Consider the following 18,150-nt stretch of genomic DNA (forward strand, 5'->3'; position numbering starts at 1 on the left):
TATAGAGTGGTAACATTTATTAGGAAGGAGGGGTTTGATTTGATTTCCACATCACACACACAAGAAACAGACTGTGACTGTCGTTTCTAAGAGGAAAGAGGGCAGAGGGCCTTGAATCCCAGGGGACAGACAGCTTTAGCTGGCCAAGGCAGGGAGCATGGGCTTAGGGTGGATAAGGCCACTGCTCACCACCCCTCCAGTGAAATTCATTGGCTAAAATACTGCTGCCTATCCACCCCCGGCCCCCACAAGCCAGCAGCCTAGTAAAAGGCTGTGTTCTCTAGGAGACACTTGGGTTATAGTGGGTGGTGGAGAGGGAGGAAGAATGTCTTGCTATCTCTTGCTGCTCCTCCGGGTCTCTTTGCCGTTACTGACAGGGTTGCTGGAGGGCCCTGGAGGGCCGGCAGGTGTGTGGTTGGGCTGGCTTCGTGTAATTCGGGTGCTGGGGGGGTGCGAGGGTGCGTGAGGTGGGTGTGAGCCACCACCAGGACCTGGTGGGGCACTCAGTCCATTCCCGTTCTGGTTCTCAGATGCTAGTAGTGGGAGAAGAGGAAGAAACACAGGAATTAGAAAACTTAGGAGCGAGGTCCTCCCCAAGGCCTCCCACCGTGCCCTAGAGAGTAGCACAGTCTTCATCAAGCACAGTGGCATACTCAGGCCAGCTGGACCAGTTGCAAAGAGCAGGGGTTGTACAAATGGAGCCTTGAGAAGACTCAAACCATCATTTGGGAAGTTGCGACAGGACTCCTAGTGTGATATTCTTCTCTTCTTTGTATTATGGAGGTCAGACCTAGAATTCGCCATTTAGTTCTAGGCTCAAGGACCTTGACAAAATGCCCCTTCATCAAAAGTCTCTGTAAAACTGGAGAAGCATAGGAAGGCCTAGGGCCCAAAGCTTCTGTGTTAGAATGTAAGAAGAAGCTTTAAAAAAAGAAAGTGTGGTGGGTATCACAATGATACATACATTTTCATTTTGGAAAATATAGATAGGAATAAGCAAAAAAAAAAAAAAAAAAATTACACACACTCCCCAAATAATAAGTAACATTTTGGTATATATTTTACACGTTTGTGTGTGAGATGAGTTCCTTGAGCTCCAACGACTGTGTACATCACCACCCTCACCCCTACCAGGGTGATCATCTGTAGGACTATCTCCTTCATAGACTACAGGCTCCTTAAGGCAGGTGCTGTGTTTTATTCCTTGGCATTCCTCATCTGTTTGTCAAATGAAGACAGAGGCCTGCCTCTCCTATACAGAGGGTACTGTGAACCCCAAATGGGGTAGAAGTCATAGGCTAGTGATTCTCAAACCACCTCTCTGCTTGGACCCAGGCTGTTCCGCCAGACTAAGATATCTATAGCCAAAACGGAAAGATAATGCCTTTTCCTCAATTCACAGAAAAAGTTAGGAGTATACAGAGAGTTAATGTAATGTTATGCCAGATATGCTTTTTATTAAGACTTTTGTACCTGTTACCAGATAACAAAATGAACAAACATCTGGCAAATGAGTATTAGGAGCCAACAGGCTTAAATGTACCTTATTTAAAATATTTTTTTTTTATAAATTATAGTTATGGAGACCTGGACATATGGAACAGTCACGCTTTTCGTTGAAAATATGGATGCTGATTTTTATGATGGAATTAAATGTTATTTTATGGTGTTTCCAAAAAAACCATGACCCTGGTGGTTCTGACGCAAACAATTCTGAAAACCATGGTAACTGGGGATGTAGACACAGACTGAGCAAGGGGCGAAGCAGCCTGAAGTCTAGTGTCACAGGGAGAAACCTAAGTCACAGATCAGAGGCAGGAAGAGCCACATACCCAGGCAGTAGTAGGGTCAGCTAGAAGATGACCCAGAAGGAGAAAAAGAGCAGTGAAAACCTGGTTCCTAAAGAGAAGCCAGGGGACAAAGGAGGTGGTGTTGGTGGGTGATTCTAACCAAAAGCAAAAGACCAAAAAGCAGGGTCTTGCAGTATATGAGACAGAAGAATCATAATCCTGAGGCCCACGGGCTAGAAGGGTCTTTAGTTTCAAGAAGAGTGATAACTCCCAAAAGGAAACTACTTGGTGCCCTAACTCTGTACAGCGGAGACTGCATGTTAAGGCATATGTATCCATGTTAGAGCCATGTAACAAATCAAAAGGGCAACGGGAAAGGGGCAAGGACCTGCCAGAGGAGAAGCAGAGGGAAATAAGTTTGAATGAAGGAGCACAATCTTGGGGGAGAAACTGTTCTCATTTGTGTCCCTGAGTGGTAGTGGCAAAAGAGTGCCAGAGCTCTATCAGTGATAGAAACAGGTCCCCACGGGGCGCCTGGGTGGCTCAGTCCGTTAAGCGTCTGACTTCAGCTCAGGTCATGATCTCATGGTTCGTGGGTTTGAGCCCCACATCAGGCCCTGTGCTGACAGCCAGCTCAGAGCCTGGAGTCTGCTTCAGATCCTGTGTCTCCCTCTCTCTGACCCTCCCCTGCTCATGCTGTCTCTCTCTCTCAAAAAAAATTAAAAACAAAACAAAACAAAACAAAAAAACAGGTCCCCAAATCTTTTCCCTATAAGACTTGCAAAAGAACTGGGAGAATTAGGTAGAAGGGGATACATGGAGAGAAGAGAAACTGGGAAGAAGGATGATGGCAATGCATCTTTCCATGCTGGGGAGAGAACCAGTAGAGGGAAGGGAACAGGTTTACCTGGAGAGACAGCAGGGGGTCCAGTGGTAGGCTGGGGAGCTGTAGGGCTGCTGTCGTTCTGCACCTGAAGACACAAATTAAATACTCAGACCTTGCTCCCTACCATGCTTCTTGGCTGGACCTGCCCTCCTTCCCCACATCAAGGCCATGGGACTCACCGTCTTATTGGGTGCCTGCTGGGCACTGTACTCTGGGTTTGGCTCACTGAAGTTAGGAACCTCAGAATAAACCATACAAAATCTGCAAAGGGAGAAACTGGCTAAAGCCTCAGACCCAGCCTCTGAGGCCTCAGAAAGGTCCAGATACAAGACATGGACCGGATACCCTTATGCTGCTTGGTGCTTCTGCATCCCAATCTCCAAAACACTTACTCTCCAATCTTTTGCAGATCACCCCCACGTCCAGTGTATAGTGTCAGACAACCTTTGAATACTGAAGCGTACCTGTGGGGTCACAAAAAGCAGGACTCAGAGTACTCAGAAGAGTAATAGGGACTGTTAACTCTAACCCCCTTGACGGTTACTAGCCTTGGATAGCCAGGAATAACCAGGAGTTACCCTTTGGTGAGCCGAATGATGTCTCCAGGCTGGATGAGATTGCCCACGTCGTCCCACACAGAGATATTGATGCTGCCCGTTTTGTCAGCCACTTTGCAGGTCCGAACCTCGTGCCCGTCCTTCGTCTTGGTCACTCGGCCTGGAGGGTACAGACAAATGTTGGGGTGGAGGGCGAAGAGAGGGTCAGAGGGATAAGATCTAGATATGGGTGGGGTGAGGGGGAGTGGAGAGACAGCATCATGGAAATGGCCCTTGAGTGGAAAGAAGCCTGAGTGGTGCTGGAGGCTTGGATCTGGTGAGTTCCATCTACTCTACACTCGACTACAACTCTCCAGGCCAGGGTCTAGGAGGGAGATTGGGAGCAAACAGCGTCTCGGGGTGCACCCTGACATCCAGATAGCTAGTTAAGAGAGGAGGTGGTGCTTTTCCCCTCCTGCTTCCCCCTCCCCAACCCTGGGAACCCTGCGCAGGGGTCCCACCATCCCAGAATAGCCACCTGTCTCCAGCACAATGAAGATGAGGTTCAGATTCTTGAGCCCGGGCTTGATATCTTTCACGAAGGTCTCCGTCGTCATGCTGCCCGAGCCTCGGCACTACACTAGAAGGGGGAAAGGGGAATGAAGGCTCAAGGCTTGGAGTCTTCGCCCCCATGCTCCACTTCCCAAGGCCTACCTACCACACTAGGCTGGGGTCAGGCAGCCGCAAATCCTTTAATTCTTCTAAAAGGTTCTAAACCAACTTCTTCAGGAGTCTCTAACTTCAAGATCAGAATTTGAGGGTCCCTGTATGGGCTGCTTTGGGACTGGAAGGCCCCGTCCTGGGATGCTCTTTCAGTCTCAAGCCCAGAAGTCGGGGAGCCGACGGAAACGGGGGTAGGGAAACTGGTGCAGACCCAAGGAATGGAATCTTACTCGCCAAATCTTCCTGAACCCTCATCCGGACAACCCAGGACTCGGTCCATCCCCTCCCCCCACCCACAGCCCACCACCCACCCAGCCCGCCAGCCGGACAGTGCGCACAGCGGAGCCGCCCGCAGGGGGAGCCACAGGCCCCGCTGCCGCCGGATGCAGCCCGGTGGAACGCGGGAGTACGGACATTCCCGGAAGTTTCCGGCTGGCCGCCTCCGACCAATCAGCACTGTCCCGGCGCACCCCGCGCCAGCCGCCGGACCCCGCCCAGCCAACCGGGATCCAAGATTCACGCGCCGCAAAAGGGGCGGAATTTAGTTATTAAAGGAGCCTGGTATATGGTTGGCTTGGCCAGGAGAAAGATTGACCACCAGGAGGCGCCTCGAGCCTCGGTTTTCCTTTGCTTGACTGGGAGGATTACCTAAAGCTCTTAAGATTTTGTCTCTCTTTAAGACATGACGCTGGAGAAAGGACCAGGGGTTTTGGAATTCGGTGGACAAAAATCTGAAACAGGCTCGGCACTTCACTTGTTTTCTTGACAATTCTTAAATATGTAATTGCATTTTGCAGACAAGAAAATATAAGTTACATAAAAAGCAGTGCTTAGCACACACTTTCTTTTCCCACTGCTGTAATTATAGCTCATCTTTATTCCTGATTTGGGGTCCTCATTTATAATGCACGACCCAGCTCGGTCAAGAGTTTTGGAAAAAGTGGACTTCACACCAGACACCCTTTTTGGAAGAATGTAACCCGAGGCACAGAGAAGAGCATTTGCATTAGTCCCTCTCAGAGTTTGAAAGACACCTCTTCCTTAGGCTCTTACCTCACTAGATCCCAAGGCCCCGCCCACCTCCTCTCTCTGGCCCGAGAGAATTTAACGAGAGGAGGCCCAAACCTTTAGTTCCCCCTGGGACTTATTTGAAAATCAACAAAAGGTTCTAGTTCTGTAATGCTGTGTATAAACCAATTACATATGTACGAAGCACTACCATTTGTTTTGCAACTATCCATAACAAATACCGTTTAATATCAGATTAGCTTAAGAGGTCATGTAATTGTAATGCTTTGGCTTGATTAATTCCTTACCTTCTAGAGCGCTTTAGGCTCCGCCTTGATTTTCCTCGGACCCCAGGTTTCTCCCGCCCACACCCAACTACGGTGTTGTATCCTAAGGAAATCAAAGCACAACCCAGGAAGAGGGACATTTAATCTCCCTTCCCTGCACTTAGGTGCTTCAGGGAACTCTATGAGTGTCCGGAGAGCCAACGTAGATACAACAGAAGTGCGGCTAAGAGATAGGCAAGGAACCTGTTGGGCCCCCTAGATCAAAGCTTTGCGGTTAGACACTCCAATTCTCCACCCGGTGGTCGCAGTATCCACTCCCGTAACTTATAAGTCATACTGTCGGGAGACTCCGAGATGCAGACCACCACTCTGAAAACAGCAGATGGCAGGTCACACTGCAGGCCAGCCTCCTCGCGACGATATCGCACCTCGCCGCATCAACTTTAAGAGACGCGACGTGTACGCCTCTCCAAAGCGAAGTCTCTGCCTCCCAGGAGCCAGCCTCGGCTCCGCCCCCAGTATTCATGCTGGGAAGAACATAGAGTTCTCCCTCCCAAATGGCTATATAGTCCTTGTTGGGATCATAAAGATTTCCGGTGTAGAGACGGGGCCCGGCTAACCCTCCGTCCTCGTTGGTCGCTTTTGGTTGGCGACTAGTCTCGGTCCGAGTTAAACTGAAAGGCGGAGTTTGGTGACGAGATTCCGCCGGGTTGCGTAGCAGCAGTGGGCGGGGCAAGGGATCCGTCTCACACGGCGACGAGTGGTTGGAACATTTCCTCTCCTTCCCCTTCCCCTTCCCCTCCCAGGAAAGGCTGGGACCCGGCACCCGAGCTATCCCGTGGCCGCTGCGGCCTCAGCTCCAACCGGGCCGGGGTGCGGAGAGTCCAGACCGCTTCCAGGGCGGTGCGTACTGCGCCTGCGCCGGCTCCCACCTAAAAGAGGGTGTGGGAGGGGAGGAGGTGATGTCCCACCGGGATTGGGGCGGGGATTCAAGGTATTAGAGGTCAGGAGAAGGGATAGGAGTAAAGATGAAAAATGGAGGAAAGGAGCAGGGATAGGGAGGAGTCGGGAGGTGAGAAAGGGGCGCTGGAGGGTGGGTTGCGGGGGAGGTCCATTGGGGTAGGGGAGCCTTAAGTGCGGGAGGGGTCTGGGCTGGCTGGAGGACGGGGAAGAACGGACCTGGGGTTACATCGTAATGTTTAAATGGGCAGTGATGACGGGTTGGGGGGGAGGAAGGAAGCATTCTGGGGGCCAGCCTGGGCAGGGGCGGCGGAACCTGAACCCCCGCCCCCGAAGCGCCATAGCTTGGCTCCTCTCCCGTGCCTTGTCTTTGGCAGCCTTGTCTTCCTCCTCCATGCCTTCCCCCCTCCCTCTCCCCCCCTCATCCCTCCGTGAAAGAATCTCACATTCCTTACATCCCTTCCTTGGGTTCGCAGCCAGGCCCTTTACGGAGACTTTACTCACCAGAAAGCCTTCCTCAACTCAGAACTCTGCGAAATTGGGGATTGGGGAGGAGGGGGCTGGAGAAGCAGCAGAAAGCTAAGAGAAGTGAGAGTGTTTTGCTTGAGGGACTGACAGACATCTTCCCCATTCAGAAACTGACTTCATTCCCCCTAATCGCAAATGTGGCTGTTAAGGACCCACTGTTCATGGGGACCGGGCTGTGATAGTGACATTCTAATCACTTCCTATACAGGTGGTTTTAGAGTCTGACAATAGGACAAGAAGCTGATAGTGTTGCTGGCTGCTAGTTTCCCCCCAGATAGGAATGGGGTAGACTAGTGGTAGGGAATCTGAGTGATGTGATAGTGTTACTACCCTGTGTGTCCAGCCGACTTTGTGGCGGGCCTGGTTCCTAGTAATTAAAAAGGAACACGCTTCTTTCAAGCATTTCCTTACCTGCCTTCAGTATTCTAAATTTGTTTTGCATACTACAAATACCTTACCTGAAATATAGCTGTGTTCAGTATGTTTTCACATTTATTATGTCTTTGATTTTCCAGTACGACATATAAGGTAGATAACGTATCTTCCCTACTTGTTGGGTGAAGACATTAAATACTACAGAAGGGATACATGGCTTGTTTAAAGTCATACAGTTGGGAGAGCTGGGACCAGAACCCAAGTCTCATGACTCCTGGTCCTCCTCTCAGTTGAAAAATCCTGTTTTGTTCTGGCTAAGGGAGCATCAAAGTAAGATTGGTTTTTGCTTTTTGTTTTTCCTAGTGTGGGTAACAGTTTGGTTTCTGAGTCTGGAGCTTGTCAGTAGAAGACTGAGCGTAGCCAACAGCAGTGGTTTGTGGAAGCATTGCGTGAAGTACAGGTGCATCTATCAGGCTGTTGGGCAATAGGGGGTTGTCAAAATGGAAGCAGCGTTATACTCCCCTCTGTGTTATGGATGAGGGAGAAACAACTCCTACCCCCAAGCCCCCAAAGAGAAAGTGTGTCTGGCATTGCATGTTTATCTCTGTGTTAGTTTAAAAATGCCACGCTAAGATGTTTTGTGGCTGATTAGCATAGTAAACTAATGAGCGTGTGTGCCAGACTCAGAAGATGAAATAGTCTCAGTTTTATGTATAAAAATTATCATCATCCTATTCCTTTGTAGCACAGCCCTTAGTCTATTGATAGCCCGGTGATGGTGAGGAGAGGAGTTGGAATAGTTGCTATGCTCCTGTGTAGTATTGAGTAGATCTCTCAGCACCTTTCATCTGAAGCCTTGTCCTCCTTTACTTGGTCCCATTCTTTTAGTAATGAGAGTCTAGTCTGCCTAATAATAATACTGCTACCTCTAGTCTTTCCAGTTGCCTAATCTGGAACAATTTCCTGTTTCACTGCCTTTTCTTTAAAAAAAATTGTTTTTAAGTGTTTATTTTTGAGAAAGAGAGAGAGAAAGCAAGTAAGGGAGGGGCAGAAACAGAGGGAGACACAGAATCTGAAGCAGGCTCCAGGCCCCGAGCTGTCAGCACAGAGCCTGACACGGAGCTTGAGCCCATGAACCTCGAGATCATGACCTGAGCTGAAGTCAGACACTTAACCCACTGAGCCACCCAGGCACCCCCTTGGCCCCCACCCCTTTTAATGAAGACTGATCCCCTCAAGAACGTTTTCTGCAGGCAGAGAAGGACAAATATCATATGTTTGCACGTATAGGAGGATTAGGAGGAACTTAACTGAGGAACAAAGGGGAGAAGAAGGGCGGAAATGGTGGGGGAAAGGGAGAGAGGCAAACCATGAGAGACTCTTGAATGCTGACAAAAACTGAGGACTGATGGATGTGGGGGGGAGGGGGGAGGGGCATGGAGGAGGACACTTGTGGGGATGAGCACTGAGTGTTATGTGGAAACTAATTTGACAATAAACTATTTGTAAAAAAAAAAAAAAAGAATATTTTCTGACTTGGGAAGTAGAATCACACCTGTATGAACATTCTTGAGTATCTTCTTATGAAATAGTATTTTCCGGTTGGAGGGCAGGATTAGCATTCTTTTTAGATGAATTCGGTAATTTATGTGAAAGCATTTGGGAAACATAAAAGCATCATACTGTGCATGTAAGGTGTTGACCTCTGTGTTGTATAGCCACAGATCTGGAATCATTGACATTTTTTTGTGGTTGTGTGCACCGAATAAGAGAATCTTTCTGTCTCAAATGGTGCTTCTTCTTTATTTTTTTTCTTTTCCTTTTCTCGGCCTCTCTCAGCTAGGTTTGAATCTCCTGGACTGTGTGCATGTGATTCCTTAGCCAGTGAACTCGATCCTTAGAAGTTAGTGCTGTGTCCTCAGCTCTGAAACCTGTAGGCTTTCATGGGAAGGAAGGTCTCCTCCTCAATGAACTGCCAGATCCAAGTCTGTCTAGTCTCACAGCCAAGTGGTGGTAGTTCCCCTGACTCACCTTTTTCTTCCTTGTTCCTATTAATAGAGTGCTCCTGATTGTGACATCACATCCATCCCCTTGACGATGGAGCTTGTCACTAGGAAGGAAGACTCAGTCGGAGAATAGCCAACAAGATGGGTTACTGGGAGCGTCTCCTGAGTGGCACTGAGTGGAGGCATCAGGGGGTTGGAGCCTTGTAAACAGGGAGCCTACCCCCCAACACTTGGAAGGTAAAGAGCTTTGATTCAGAATCCCATTCCAGAATTCAGGTCTCTTTTCATCCTATCTGGGTTCCCTCTGTTTTCGAAAACCTGATTCTTGAAATCCTTCTGCATAAAGCTTTCTGTGATTAACCCACATCAGTCTGTTCTTTGCCTATTTATGTCTTACAGTAACCATTAACTTTCACTTGGAAAATTGCGTAGTAAATTTTATGTTTTTTATGTGTTTTATATCTTGTATACTCATTGGGTTCAAGCCTGAACCTTAGTTTGAGGACAAGGATTGTGTCCTTGTATTTTTTACATGTGTCTTTTTCACATGTGTCTCTTTTGGCAAGGGGGCTGTGTATGGAGGATGAAGATGAGGTTTGGGGCAACCACACAAATAGTGCTGGTGACTGAGTGGGAGGTCCTTGCTGGCCTTTGAGGCCTGGTAGATCTCCCTTCAAGTGTGCCCTCTGGATTCTTTTGTAAATTGAACCAATTAAAATATACCAAAGGAATTTTAATTTTAAAATCCCTTGTGATGGGGTGCATGGCTGGCTCAAGTCAGTAGACCATGTGACTCTTGATCTCAGGGGATTCTTCATTTTGGGATCATGAGTTCAAGCCCCACGTTGGGCATAGAGTTGACTAAAAGAAAAAAAATAAATCAACCAACCCCTCCCCTCCCCCCACTGTGGTAAATCTAGTATGGCTCACAGCATTCTAGAATTAAAGAACCTGTGGGACAATGTAGCCTAACCCCTCATCTCACACGTGAGGAAATTGAGTTCCTCAGAAGTAATTTCTCTAAGAGGAGGAGTGACTGCAGTCTAAGGACTCTGCTGCTTAGAGAGAAAAGACCACTTCCTTTCACTTAAAAAGTCAAGAAAGTTGAGGCGCCTGGGTGGGCTCAGTCGGTTAAATGTAGGACTTCGGCTCAGGTCATGATGTCACAGTTGGTGGGTTCAAGCCCTGTATTTGGCTGTTTGCTGTCAGTGTGGAGGCCACTTTGGATTCTCTGTCTCCCCCCTTTCTGCTGTCCCATGTATGTGCTTTCTCTCTCTTTCTCAAAAATAAATAAACGTTAAAAAAAAAAAAAAGGCGGGGCACCTGAGTGACTCAGTTCCTTAAGTATCTGTCTTCGGCTCAGGTCATAATCTCTCAGTTCATGAGTTTGAGCCTGTTTGAGCGCTGCATCCGGCTTTGTGCTGACAGCTCAGAGCCTGGAGCCTGCTTCCGATTCTATGTGTGTCCCTCTCTCTGCCCCTCCCCCACACATGCTCTGTGTCTCTCCCTCCCTCTGAGAAATAAATAAACATTAAAAATTTTTAAGGGGTGGGGGTACACGTCGGTGGCTCAGTGGATTTAGCAGTCCCACTCTGATTTCAGCTCAGGTCATTATCTCATGGTTCATGAGTTCAGGCCCCACATTGAGCTCTGCACTGACAGTGTGGAGCCTGCTTGGGATATTGTCTCTCCTCCCCCCTCCTCTTTCTCTTTCTTTCTGCCCCTCCCCTGTTCATATACTCTCTCTCCAAAAATAAATAAACTTAAAAAAAATTTTTTTAAGTTAAGTTGCCTGCAGAGAGGAAGGTCAATTAGTGATAGGCCAGGGCACCTTCTATAACGTAATTACCCCCAAATTTATTTTTTTTAAGTATATATTTTTTGATGTGTATTTATTTTTGAGAGAGAGAGAGAACACGAATGGAAGAGGAACAGAGAGAGGGAGACACAGAATCTGACACAGGAGGCAAAGGTTCCAGGCTCCGGGGTGTCAGCACAGAGCCTGACCTGGGGCTCAAACCCACGAAGCATGAGATCGTGACCCGAGCCGAAGTTGGATATTCAACCTACTGAGCCATCCAGGTGCCCCTACCCTCTAATTTAGATATTTTTGTTTTATATGCTCAACCTCAGAATCATGTAATTTGTAGAGCACCTTAGAACTTATATAGCCCTAGATGCTTCATTTTTTGTGAAGTTTGGAAACTGAGGCCCAGAGAGGTTAAGTAACTTGCCCAAGGTCACACATTTGGTCACTTATGGAGCTAGAACTGAGTCTCAGGTTTCTGGATTCCCAGCTCAGTGTCCTTTTTTTCCATTCACTGAGAGACGGAAGGTTTGTAACAAAATGTAAGACCTTTTACCAGTTAATTTTATTCACTAGATTGAAATTCCTAGAAATTACCTGTTTCCTTACACTGGAGCTGGTTATGGGGCCCTCTAGCCATGTGTCTGGTGGTTTGTAGTAATTGGGGCTGGAGAATCCTCAGCCTCTGCACGTCTGTTGTAGTCAGGGCAGGGGGAAGGGAGAATTGGTAGAAGCGAGTCTACAGTACATATACCTACCTGGCTTTTACCCTTCTGCTTTTGCCAAGGATTGGTGACAGCATGCCCTGTGACTCTAAAATATGAATTATACTTAGAGTGACTTCTCTGATATATATCTTTGTGTGTGTGTGTGGGCGCACACACGCGTGTGACAGAAAGAGAGAGACAATGTGCATGGTTTCCACGTCTGTACATGGGTTCAAGAAGCCCTGAATAAAGGAGGCCAAATGTTCAGGTTCCTTTAGGAACAGTCTGTTTTGAATTCCTAACTCTCTCCAGAGGTAGACCAGAGGAAACAACTGCAACAGCAGGTTAAAAGGATATAGAAAGGGATGTGAGAAAGCTGTTGGATTTTTATAATAATACCGACCAGGACTAAATAGAGAGACCCAGTGTAACAGTACGGAAATAAAGTAACGTAACACTGAGTTTGGCCTATAGAAAAGAAGGCTGGGAATGCAGTCCTCAGGATGTTCAAATTAGGGAGGTTGGCCAAACTTCTATAAGCCTGAAGGGCCAGTCACCTCAGTGCTGCTTTAGTTCAGCTTCCCAATTTGAGTGAAACCTTCCAAGGCCTCTTTTTGTTCTACAGCTCATGGAGAATAATCAGAAAACTGTGCTTCCCAGTGGCTGTGGTCACTGGCTGTGACTCTTGAGGTCCTTGTGGTTTCAGTTTTATTAAGGCTTCTGCCTCCAGGGCAGTGAGCAGTTGAGTTCTTGTGGGGCATTCCCCTTGGAATGATAACCTGCCCCTATGACACCCTCATAGCCGTATGGAGAGTTCCGGAGGGGAGAGGAATAATCAAGGAGCCTAGCTCATCAGCTTGATTATCTGCGTGGGGGCAGGGCAAGGAGCTGGCTTCCAAGGTTGTATATGACGTTTGTTTCCCATAAATGACAAATAGGGAATACCCCATCAGATGAGAAATCTAAATTTCCCCTTAATTCTTGAGACTGCAGCCCTGAAAGAATGCAGTTGTGTAAGAGTGGATAAAACAGGAGACTCTCTTAAGCACACAAAGGGGCTTTTGATTTAGATAGAACAGTGCCCACCATCTCCGTAGAGCTTTGTAAACCCTGACTTTTTGGTGGTAACCTTGTAGCTCCTAACCCTGACTCATGGTTTCCCATGCGCTCTGGCCATCGATTGCCAACAGAGGCAAGTTCTGTTCTGTTTATTTTGGGATATGAGATCTGAGACCCCATTAAGGTAAGTTTCAGAATTTGTATTCCTCCTTGAGACAATATTGTTAGCATTAATGTAAAATGAAAGTGCAGGGGTGCCTGGGTGGTTTAGTCAGTTTAAGTACCTAACTTCAGCTCAGCTCATGATCTCATAGTTCATGGGTTTGAGTCCCATGTCAGACTCTGTGCTGACAGCTCAGAATCTGGAGCCTGCTTCGGATTCTGTGTCTCCCTCTCTCTCTGCCCCTCCCCTGCTCACTCGCTCTCTCTCTAAAAAATAAATAAACATTTTTTTTTTTTTTTTTTTAATTTCTGAGCGAGAGAGACAACGTGAGCAGGGGAGGGTCAGAGAGAGAGGGAGACACAGAATCTGAAACAGGCTCCAGGCTCTAAGCTCTGAGCTAGCTGTCAGCACAGAGCCTGACATGGGGCTCAAACCCACAAACCGTGAGATCATGACCTGAGCTGAAGTCGGAAGCTTAATCGACTGAGCCACCCAGGCGCCCCANGTCAGCACAGAGCCTGACATGGGGCTCAAACCCACAAACCGTGAGATCATGATCTGAGCTGAAGTCGGAAGCTTAATCGACTGAGCCACCCAGGCGCCCCAAATAAACATTTTTAAAAAAGGTTTTTTTTTAAAAAAAAAAAAAGGTAGGGGCACCTGGGTGGCTTAGTTGGTTAAGCGTCCGACTTCAGCTCAGGTCATGATCACATGGTTCGTGGGTTGAGCCCTGCATTGGGCTCTGTGCTGATAGCTAGCTCAGAGCCTAGAGCCTGCTTCAGATTCTGTGTTTCCCTCTCTCTCTGACCCTCCCCTGCTCATGCTGTCTCTCTCTCTCAGAAATAAATAAAAAACATTTTAAAAAAAACTTTAAAAAAAAAGATAAAATGAAAGTGCAACTAGGTATTTATTCAGAGGCTATAAAATGCTGATTCAAATGGGTACATGCACCTCAGTGTTTATAGCAGCACTATCAACAATAGCCAAAGTATGGAAAGAGCCCAAATGTCCATCACCTGATGAATGGATAAAGCTGATGTAGTATATAAATACAATGGAATATTAATTGGCGATCAAAAAGAAATGAAATCCTGGGGTGCCTGGGTGGCTCAGACAGCTAAGTGTCCAACTTCAGCTTACGTCATGATATCACAGTCATGGGATCAAGCCCCACATTGGGCTCTGTGCTGATGGTGCGGAGCTCGCTTGAGATTCTCTTTCTCTCCCCTTCTCTCTCTGTCCCCTCCCCTGCTTCTGGTTTCTCTCTCAAAATAAATAAATAAAAGGGTGCCTGGGTGGCTCAGTTGGTTAAGCCTCTGACTTTGGCTCAGGTCATAATCTCCTGGTTTGTGGTTTCAAGCCCCATGTTGGGCTCTGTGTCTGGAGCCTGCTTTGGATTCTGTGTCTCCCTCTCTGTTCCTCCAGTGCTCGCTCGCTCTCTCTCTGAAAAATAACTAAACATTAAAAAGAAATATTTTTAATTAAAAAAAACTTAAAAGGAAAAAAGAATGAAATCTTGCCATTGGCAGCAACGTGGTTGGAGCTAGAATATATTATGCTAAGTGAAATAAGAGAAAGATACATATTATATGACTTCACTCATATGTGGACTTTAAGAAACAAAACAGTTGAGGGGCGCCTGGGTGGCTTAGTTGGTTAAGCGACCGTCTTCCGCGCAGGTTATGATCTTGCAGATTGTGGGTTCGAGCCCCGTGTTGGGCTCTGTGCTGACAGGTAGCTTAGAGCCTGGAGCCTGTTTCAGGCTTCATCTCTGTATCTCCATCTCTCTGACCCTCCCCTGCTCACACTCACCCTCTCTCTCTCAGAAATAAATAAAACATTAAAAAAAATTTTAATAAAAAAAAAGAAAAAAAACAGTTGAAAAAAGAGGAAGGGAAGGAAAAATAAGATAAAAGCAGAGAGAAAGGCAAACCATAAGAGACCCTGACACAGGGCTCAAACTCACAAACTGTGAGATCATGACCTGAGCCGAAATCAAGAGTTGGTGGCTCAACCTACTGAGCCACCCAGGCACTCCTCTTAGCATTTAAATTTTTTAATGTGTACAATAGGGGTGCCTGGGTAGCTTAGTCAGGTAAGTGTCTGACTTTGGCTCGGGTCATGATCTTGTGGTTCTTGAGTTTGAGCTTCTGAATCAGGCTCCCTACTGTCAGTGCGGAGCCTCCTTCTCTCAAAAATAAATGTTAAAGGAGCCTGAGTGGCTGAGTTGGTTAAGTGTCCAGCCTTTGATTGCAACTCAGGTCATGATCAAATGGTTTGTGAGTTCGAGCCCCACATTGGACTCTGCACTGATAGCAAGGAACCTGCTTGGGATTCTCTCTCTCTCTGCCCCTCCCTTGCTCAAGTGCTCACATGCACACATTCTCTCTCAAAATAAATAAACCTAAAAAAAATTAAAAGATGTTTAAAAAATGTGTACAATACACATAATTAAGTTTTATTTTTTATTTTTTAAAGGTTTTTAAGTTCACTCTGAGCCAGGTGTCCCTAATTTTTATTTTTTAAATTGTTTTTATATAAATGAAACCCAGGGCACCTGGGTGGCTCAGTCATTGAGCATCTGACTCTTGATTTCAGCTCAGGTCATGATTCCAGGGTTATAGGATCGAGCCCTGTGTTTGGCTTCTTGCCGAACATGAAGCCTGCTTGAGATTCTCTCTCTCTCTCTCTCTCTCTCTCTCTCTCTCTCTCCACCCCCCCTCCTTTGCCCCTCTCTCCTGCGCTCTCTTTCTCTAAAATTAAAAAAGAAATGGGACCATACTATTCATAAAACATACATTTTGCAACTTGAAGTTTTCAAATTGGGAGGCAGCCTAGCAGTGGTTTGACTCTGGAGCCAGTCTGCCTGGGTTTGAATCTGGCTCCACCACTTGTTAGCTGTATGATTTTGGAGAAGCTTTTTAACCTTTGTGCATCTGTTACTTATCTATAAAATGTGGATAATATCAGTCCCGACCTCATAGGATAACTCATAGAGTTGTAGGAATTGGATGAGTTAATATACAAGAAATGCTTAGAATAATTTCTAGCAGGGACACGGTGTGGCTCAATCAGTTAAGCTTCCGACTTCAGCTCAAGTCATGATCTCACAGTTCTGTGAATTCAAGCCCCAACCTACTTTGGATCCTCTGTCCCCTGCCTTTCTCTGCCCCTCCCCCCCGACAGGCCTGCTCTCTCTCAAAAATAAACATTTATTTAACAAAAAAAATTTTTTTTAATGTTTACTTATTTTTTAGAGAAAAAGTGCACATGAGTGTGGGAGGGGCAGAGAGAGTAGGAGACACAGAATACGGAGCAGGCCCTGTCAGCATGAAGCCCGATGTGGGGCTTGAACTCACAAATGGTGAGATCATGACCTGAACCGAGATCGGATGCTCAACCCACTAAGCCACCCAGGTGCCCCCTTAAAAATAAAATCTTAATAATACTGGGGCCCCCGGGTGGCTCAGTTGAGTGTCTGACTCTTGGTTTTTGGCTGGCTGTGATCTCTTCTTGATTGTGGGTTTGAGCCCCACCTTAGGCTCTGTGCTGGCAGTGCAGAGCCTGCTAAGGATTCTCTCTCCCTCTCTCTCTGTCCCTCAGCTACATGGGTGCACTCTGTCTCTGTCTAAATAAACTTTTCTGGGGCGCCTGGGTGGCTTAGTCAGTTAAGCTTCTGACTTCAGCTCAGGTCATGATCTCGCAGTTCATGGATTTGAGCCGTGCATTGGGCTTTGTGTTGACAGCTCAGAGCCTGGAGCCTGCTTCAGATTTTGTGTCTCTGTCTCTGCCCCTTCCCTGCTCACTTGCACACTCTCTCTCAAAAATAAATAACAACATTAAAAAAAATACATTTAAAAAAAGTACTAAAGTAATACACTTAGAGACAGCTTTTCTTTATCCTTCTAGAAACTCTCCAGTATAGATGTGTACACACATAATATAGTTTTTACCAAAAATGGCACCGTCATATATGCATAAATATGTCATTTTGTTATATAAATGTATAGTAAGATATCTATAAGATATATACTAAGTATATTTAAGTAATTTAAATAAATCATTAATAAACAATATATTTAAATCATATTAATGTCTCCTGGTATTGGATTATTTTAATCTCTTTTTTTTTTTTAATGTTTATTTACTTTTGAGAGAGAGAGACAGTGAGAGCAGGGGAGGGACAGAGAGAGAGAGGGAGACACAGAATCTGAAGCAGGCTCCAGGCTCCAAGCTGTCAGCATGGAGCCTGATGCGGGGCTCGAACCCATGAACTGTGAGATCATGACCTGAGCCGAAGTCAGATGCCTAACCAACTGAGCAACCCAGGCATCCCTCTTGGTATTGCATTTTTTTTTTAAATGTTTTATTTATTTCTGAGAGAGAGAGGCAGCATGAGCAGGGAAGGGTCAGAGAGAGAGGGAGATACAGAATCCGAAGCAGGCTCCAGGCTCTGAGCCCTTAGCACAGAGCCCAACGTAGGGCTTGAACCCATGAACTGTGAGATCATGATCTGAGCCGAAGTTGGATGCTTAATCCACTGAGCCATCCAGGCATCTCCAGTATTGCATTTTATAGATGTAAGGAATTCTGGATATTTGTGGTCTGGATTTTTTTGTTGTTATGAACAACACTGAGACAACCTAGTACATTGTTTTTGCACCCTTGTAATTATTTCCTTAGACTAAGTTCCTAGAAGTAGGATTCCTAGATAAAGTGTATATCCTTTATAGGGATATTTACTGTGTTTTTGTTGTTGTTCTTTTTAAACATTTTTAGGGGCGCCTAGGTTCAAGGAGACTAGGTCAAGCGACTGACTTCAGCTCAGTTCATGATCTCATGGTTCGTGGGTTTGGGCCCCACATCGGGCTCTTTGCTGACAGCTTGGAGCCTGCTTCAAATTCAGTGTCTCCCTCCCTCTCTGCCTCTCCCCCTCTCACACTCTGTGTCAGTCTCTCAAAAATAAAATAAATAAACGTTAACATTTTTAAACATTTTTATTAGTGAAGTATATGACATATAATATTATTTTCAGATGTATAACAGTGATTTGACAGTTCTGTCTCATTGCTTACCACCATAAGTGTAGTCACCATGCAACATTATTACAATATTGTTGACTATATTCCCTGTGTATACTTCTGTCCCCATGACTTGCTTTATAATTGGAAGTTTGTACCTTTTAATCTCCTTCACCGATTTTACCCATCACCCCCATTACCTGCTTCTTTTGTTGTAATTCAATTTGATCAAGCTTTTCTTGCAAGAGTACCTTTTTTCCAGACCTAACTATATAGTATATGACATTTTATATA

At 46.2% G+C, this 18,150-nt stretch overlaps 2 protein-coding genes across 3 annotated transcripts in view; one reads left to right on the plus strand and one right to left on the minus strand.

The window, feature by feature from the left end:
- Positions 1-2: 2 nt before the first annotated feature.
- Positions 3-5,558, minus strand: NABP2 (nucleic acid binding protein 2). 2 transcript variants are annotated; one of them, XM_039216823.1, is made up of 7 exons: positions 5,252-5,558; positions 3,751-3,852; positions 3,255-3,393; positions 3,069-3,140; positions 2,856-2,937; positions 2,698-2,761; positions 3-533 (listed from the first exon to the last, which is right to left on the minus strand). In XM_039216823.1, exons 2-7 carry the CDS (start codon positions 3,827-3,829, stop codon positions 334-336), a joined length of 636 nt encoding a protein of 211 aa, XP_039072754.1. In that variant the 5' UTR covers positions 3,830-3,852; positions 5,252-5,558; the 3' UTR covers positions 3-333. The 2 variants fall into 2 exon arrangements, with proteins under 2 accessions (XP_039072754.1, XP_039072753.1); XM_039216822.1 differs by lacking the exon at positions 5,252-5,558 and adding an exon at positions 3,931-4,239.
- Positions 5,559-5,862: 304 nt separating this feature from the next.
- Positions 5,863-18,150, plus strand: part of RNF41 (ring finger protein 41) — a 32,868-nt gene continuing 20,580 nt past the window's right edge. The window contains exons 1-2 of the mRNA XM_039216821.1: positions 5,863-6,133; positions 9,152-9,336. The gene's annotated coding sequence lies outside the window, so the exon portion shown is untranslated. The remainder of the gene's footprint in view (positions 6,134-9,151; positions 9,337-18,150) is intronic.

This window comes from Hyaena hyaena, unplaced genomic scaffold (genome assembly GCF_003009895.1).
Source record: "Hyaena hyaena isolate Hyena2069 unplaced genomic scaffold, ASM300989v1 scaffold_655, whole genome shotgun sequence".
Taxonomy (NCBI): domain Eukaryota; kingdom Metazoa; phylum Chordata; class Mammalia; order Carnivora; family Hyaenidae; genus Hyaena; species Hyaena hyaena.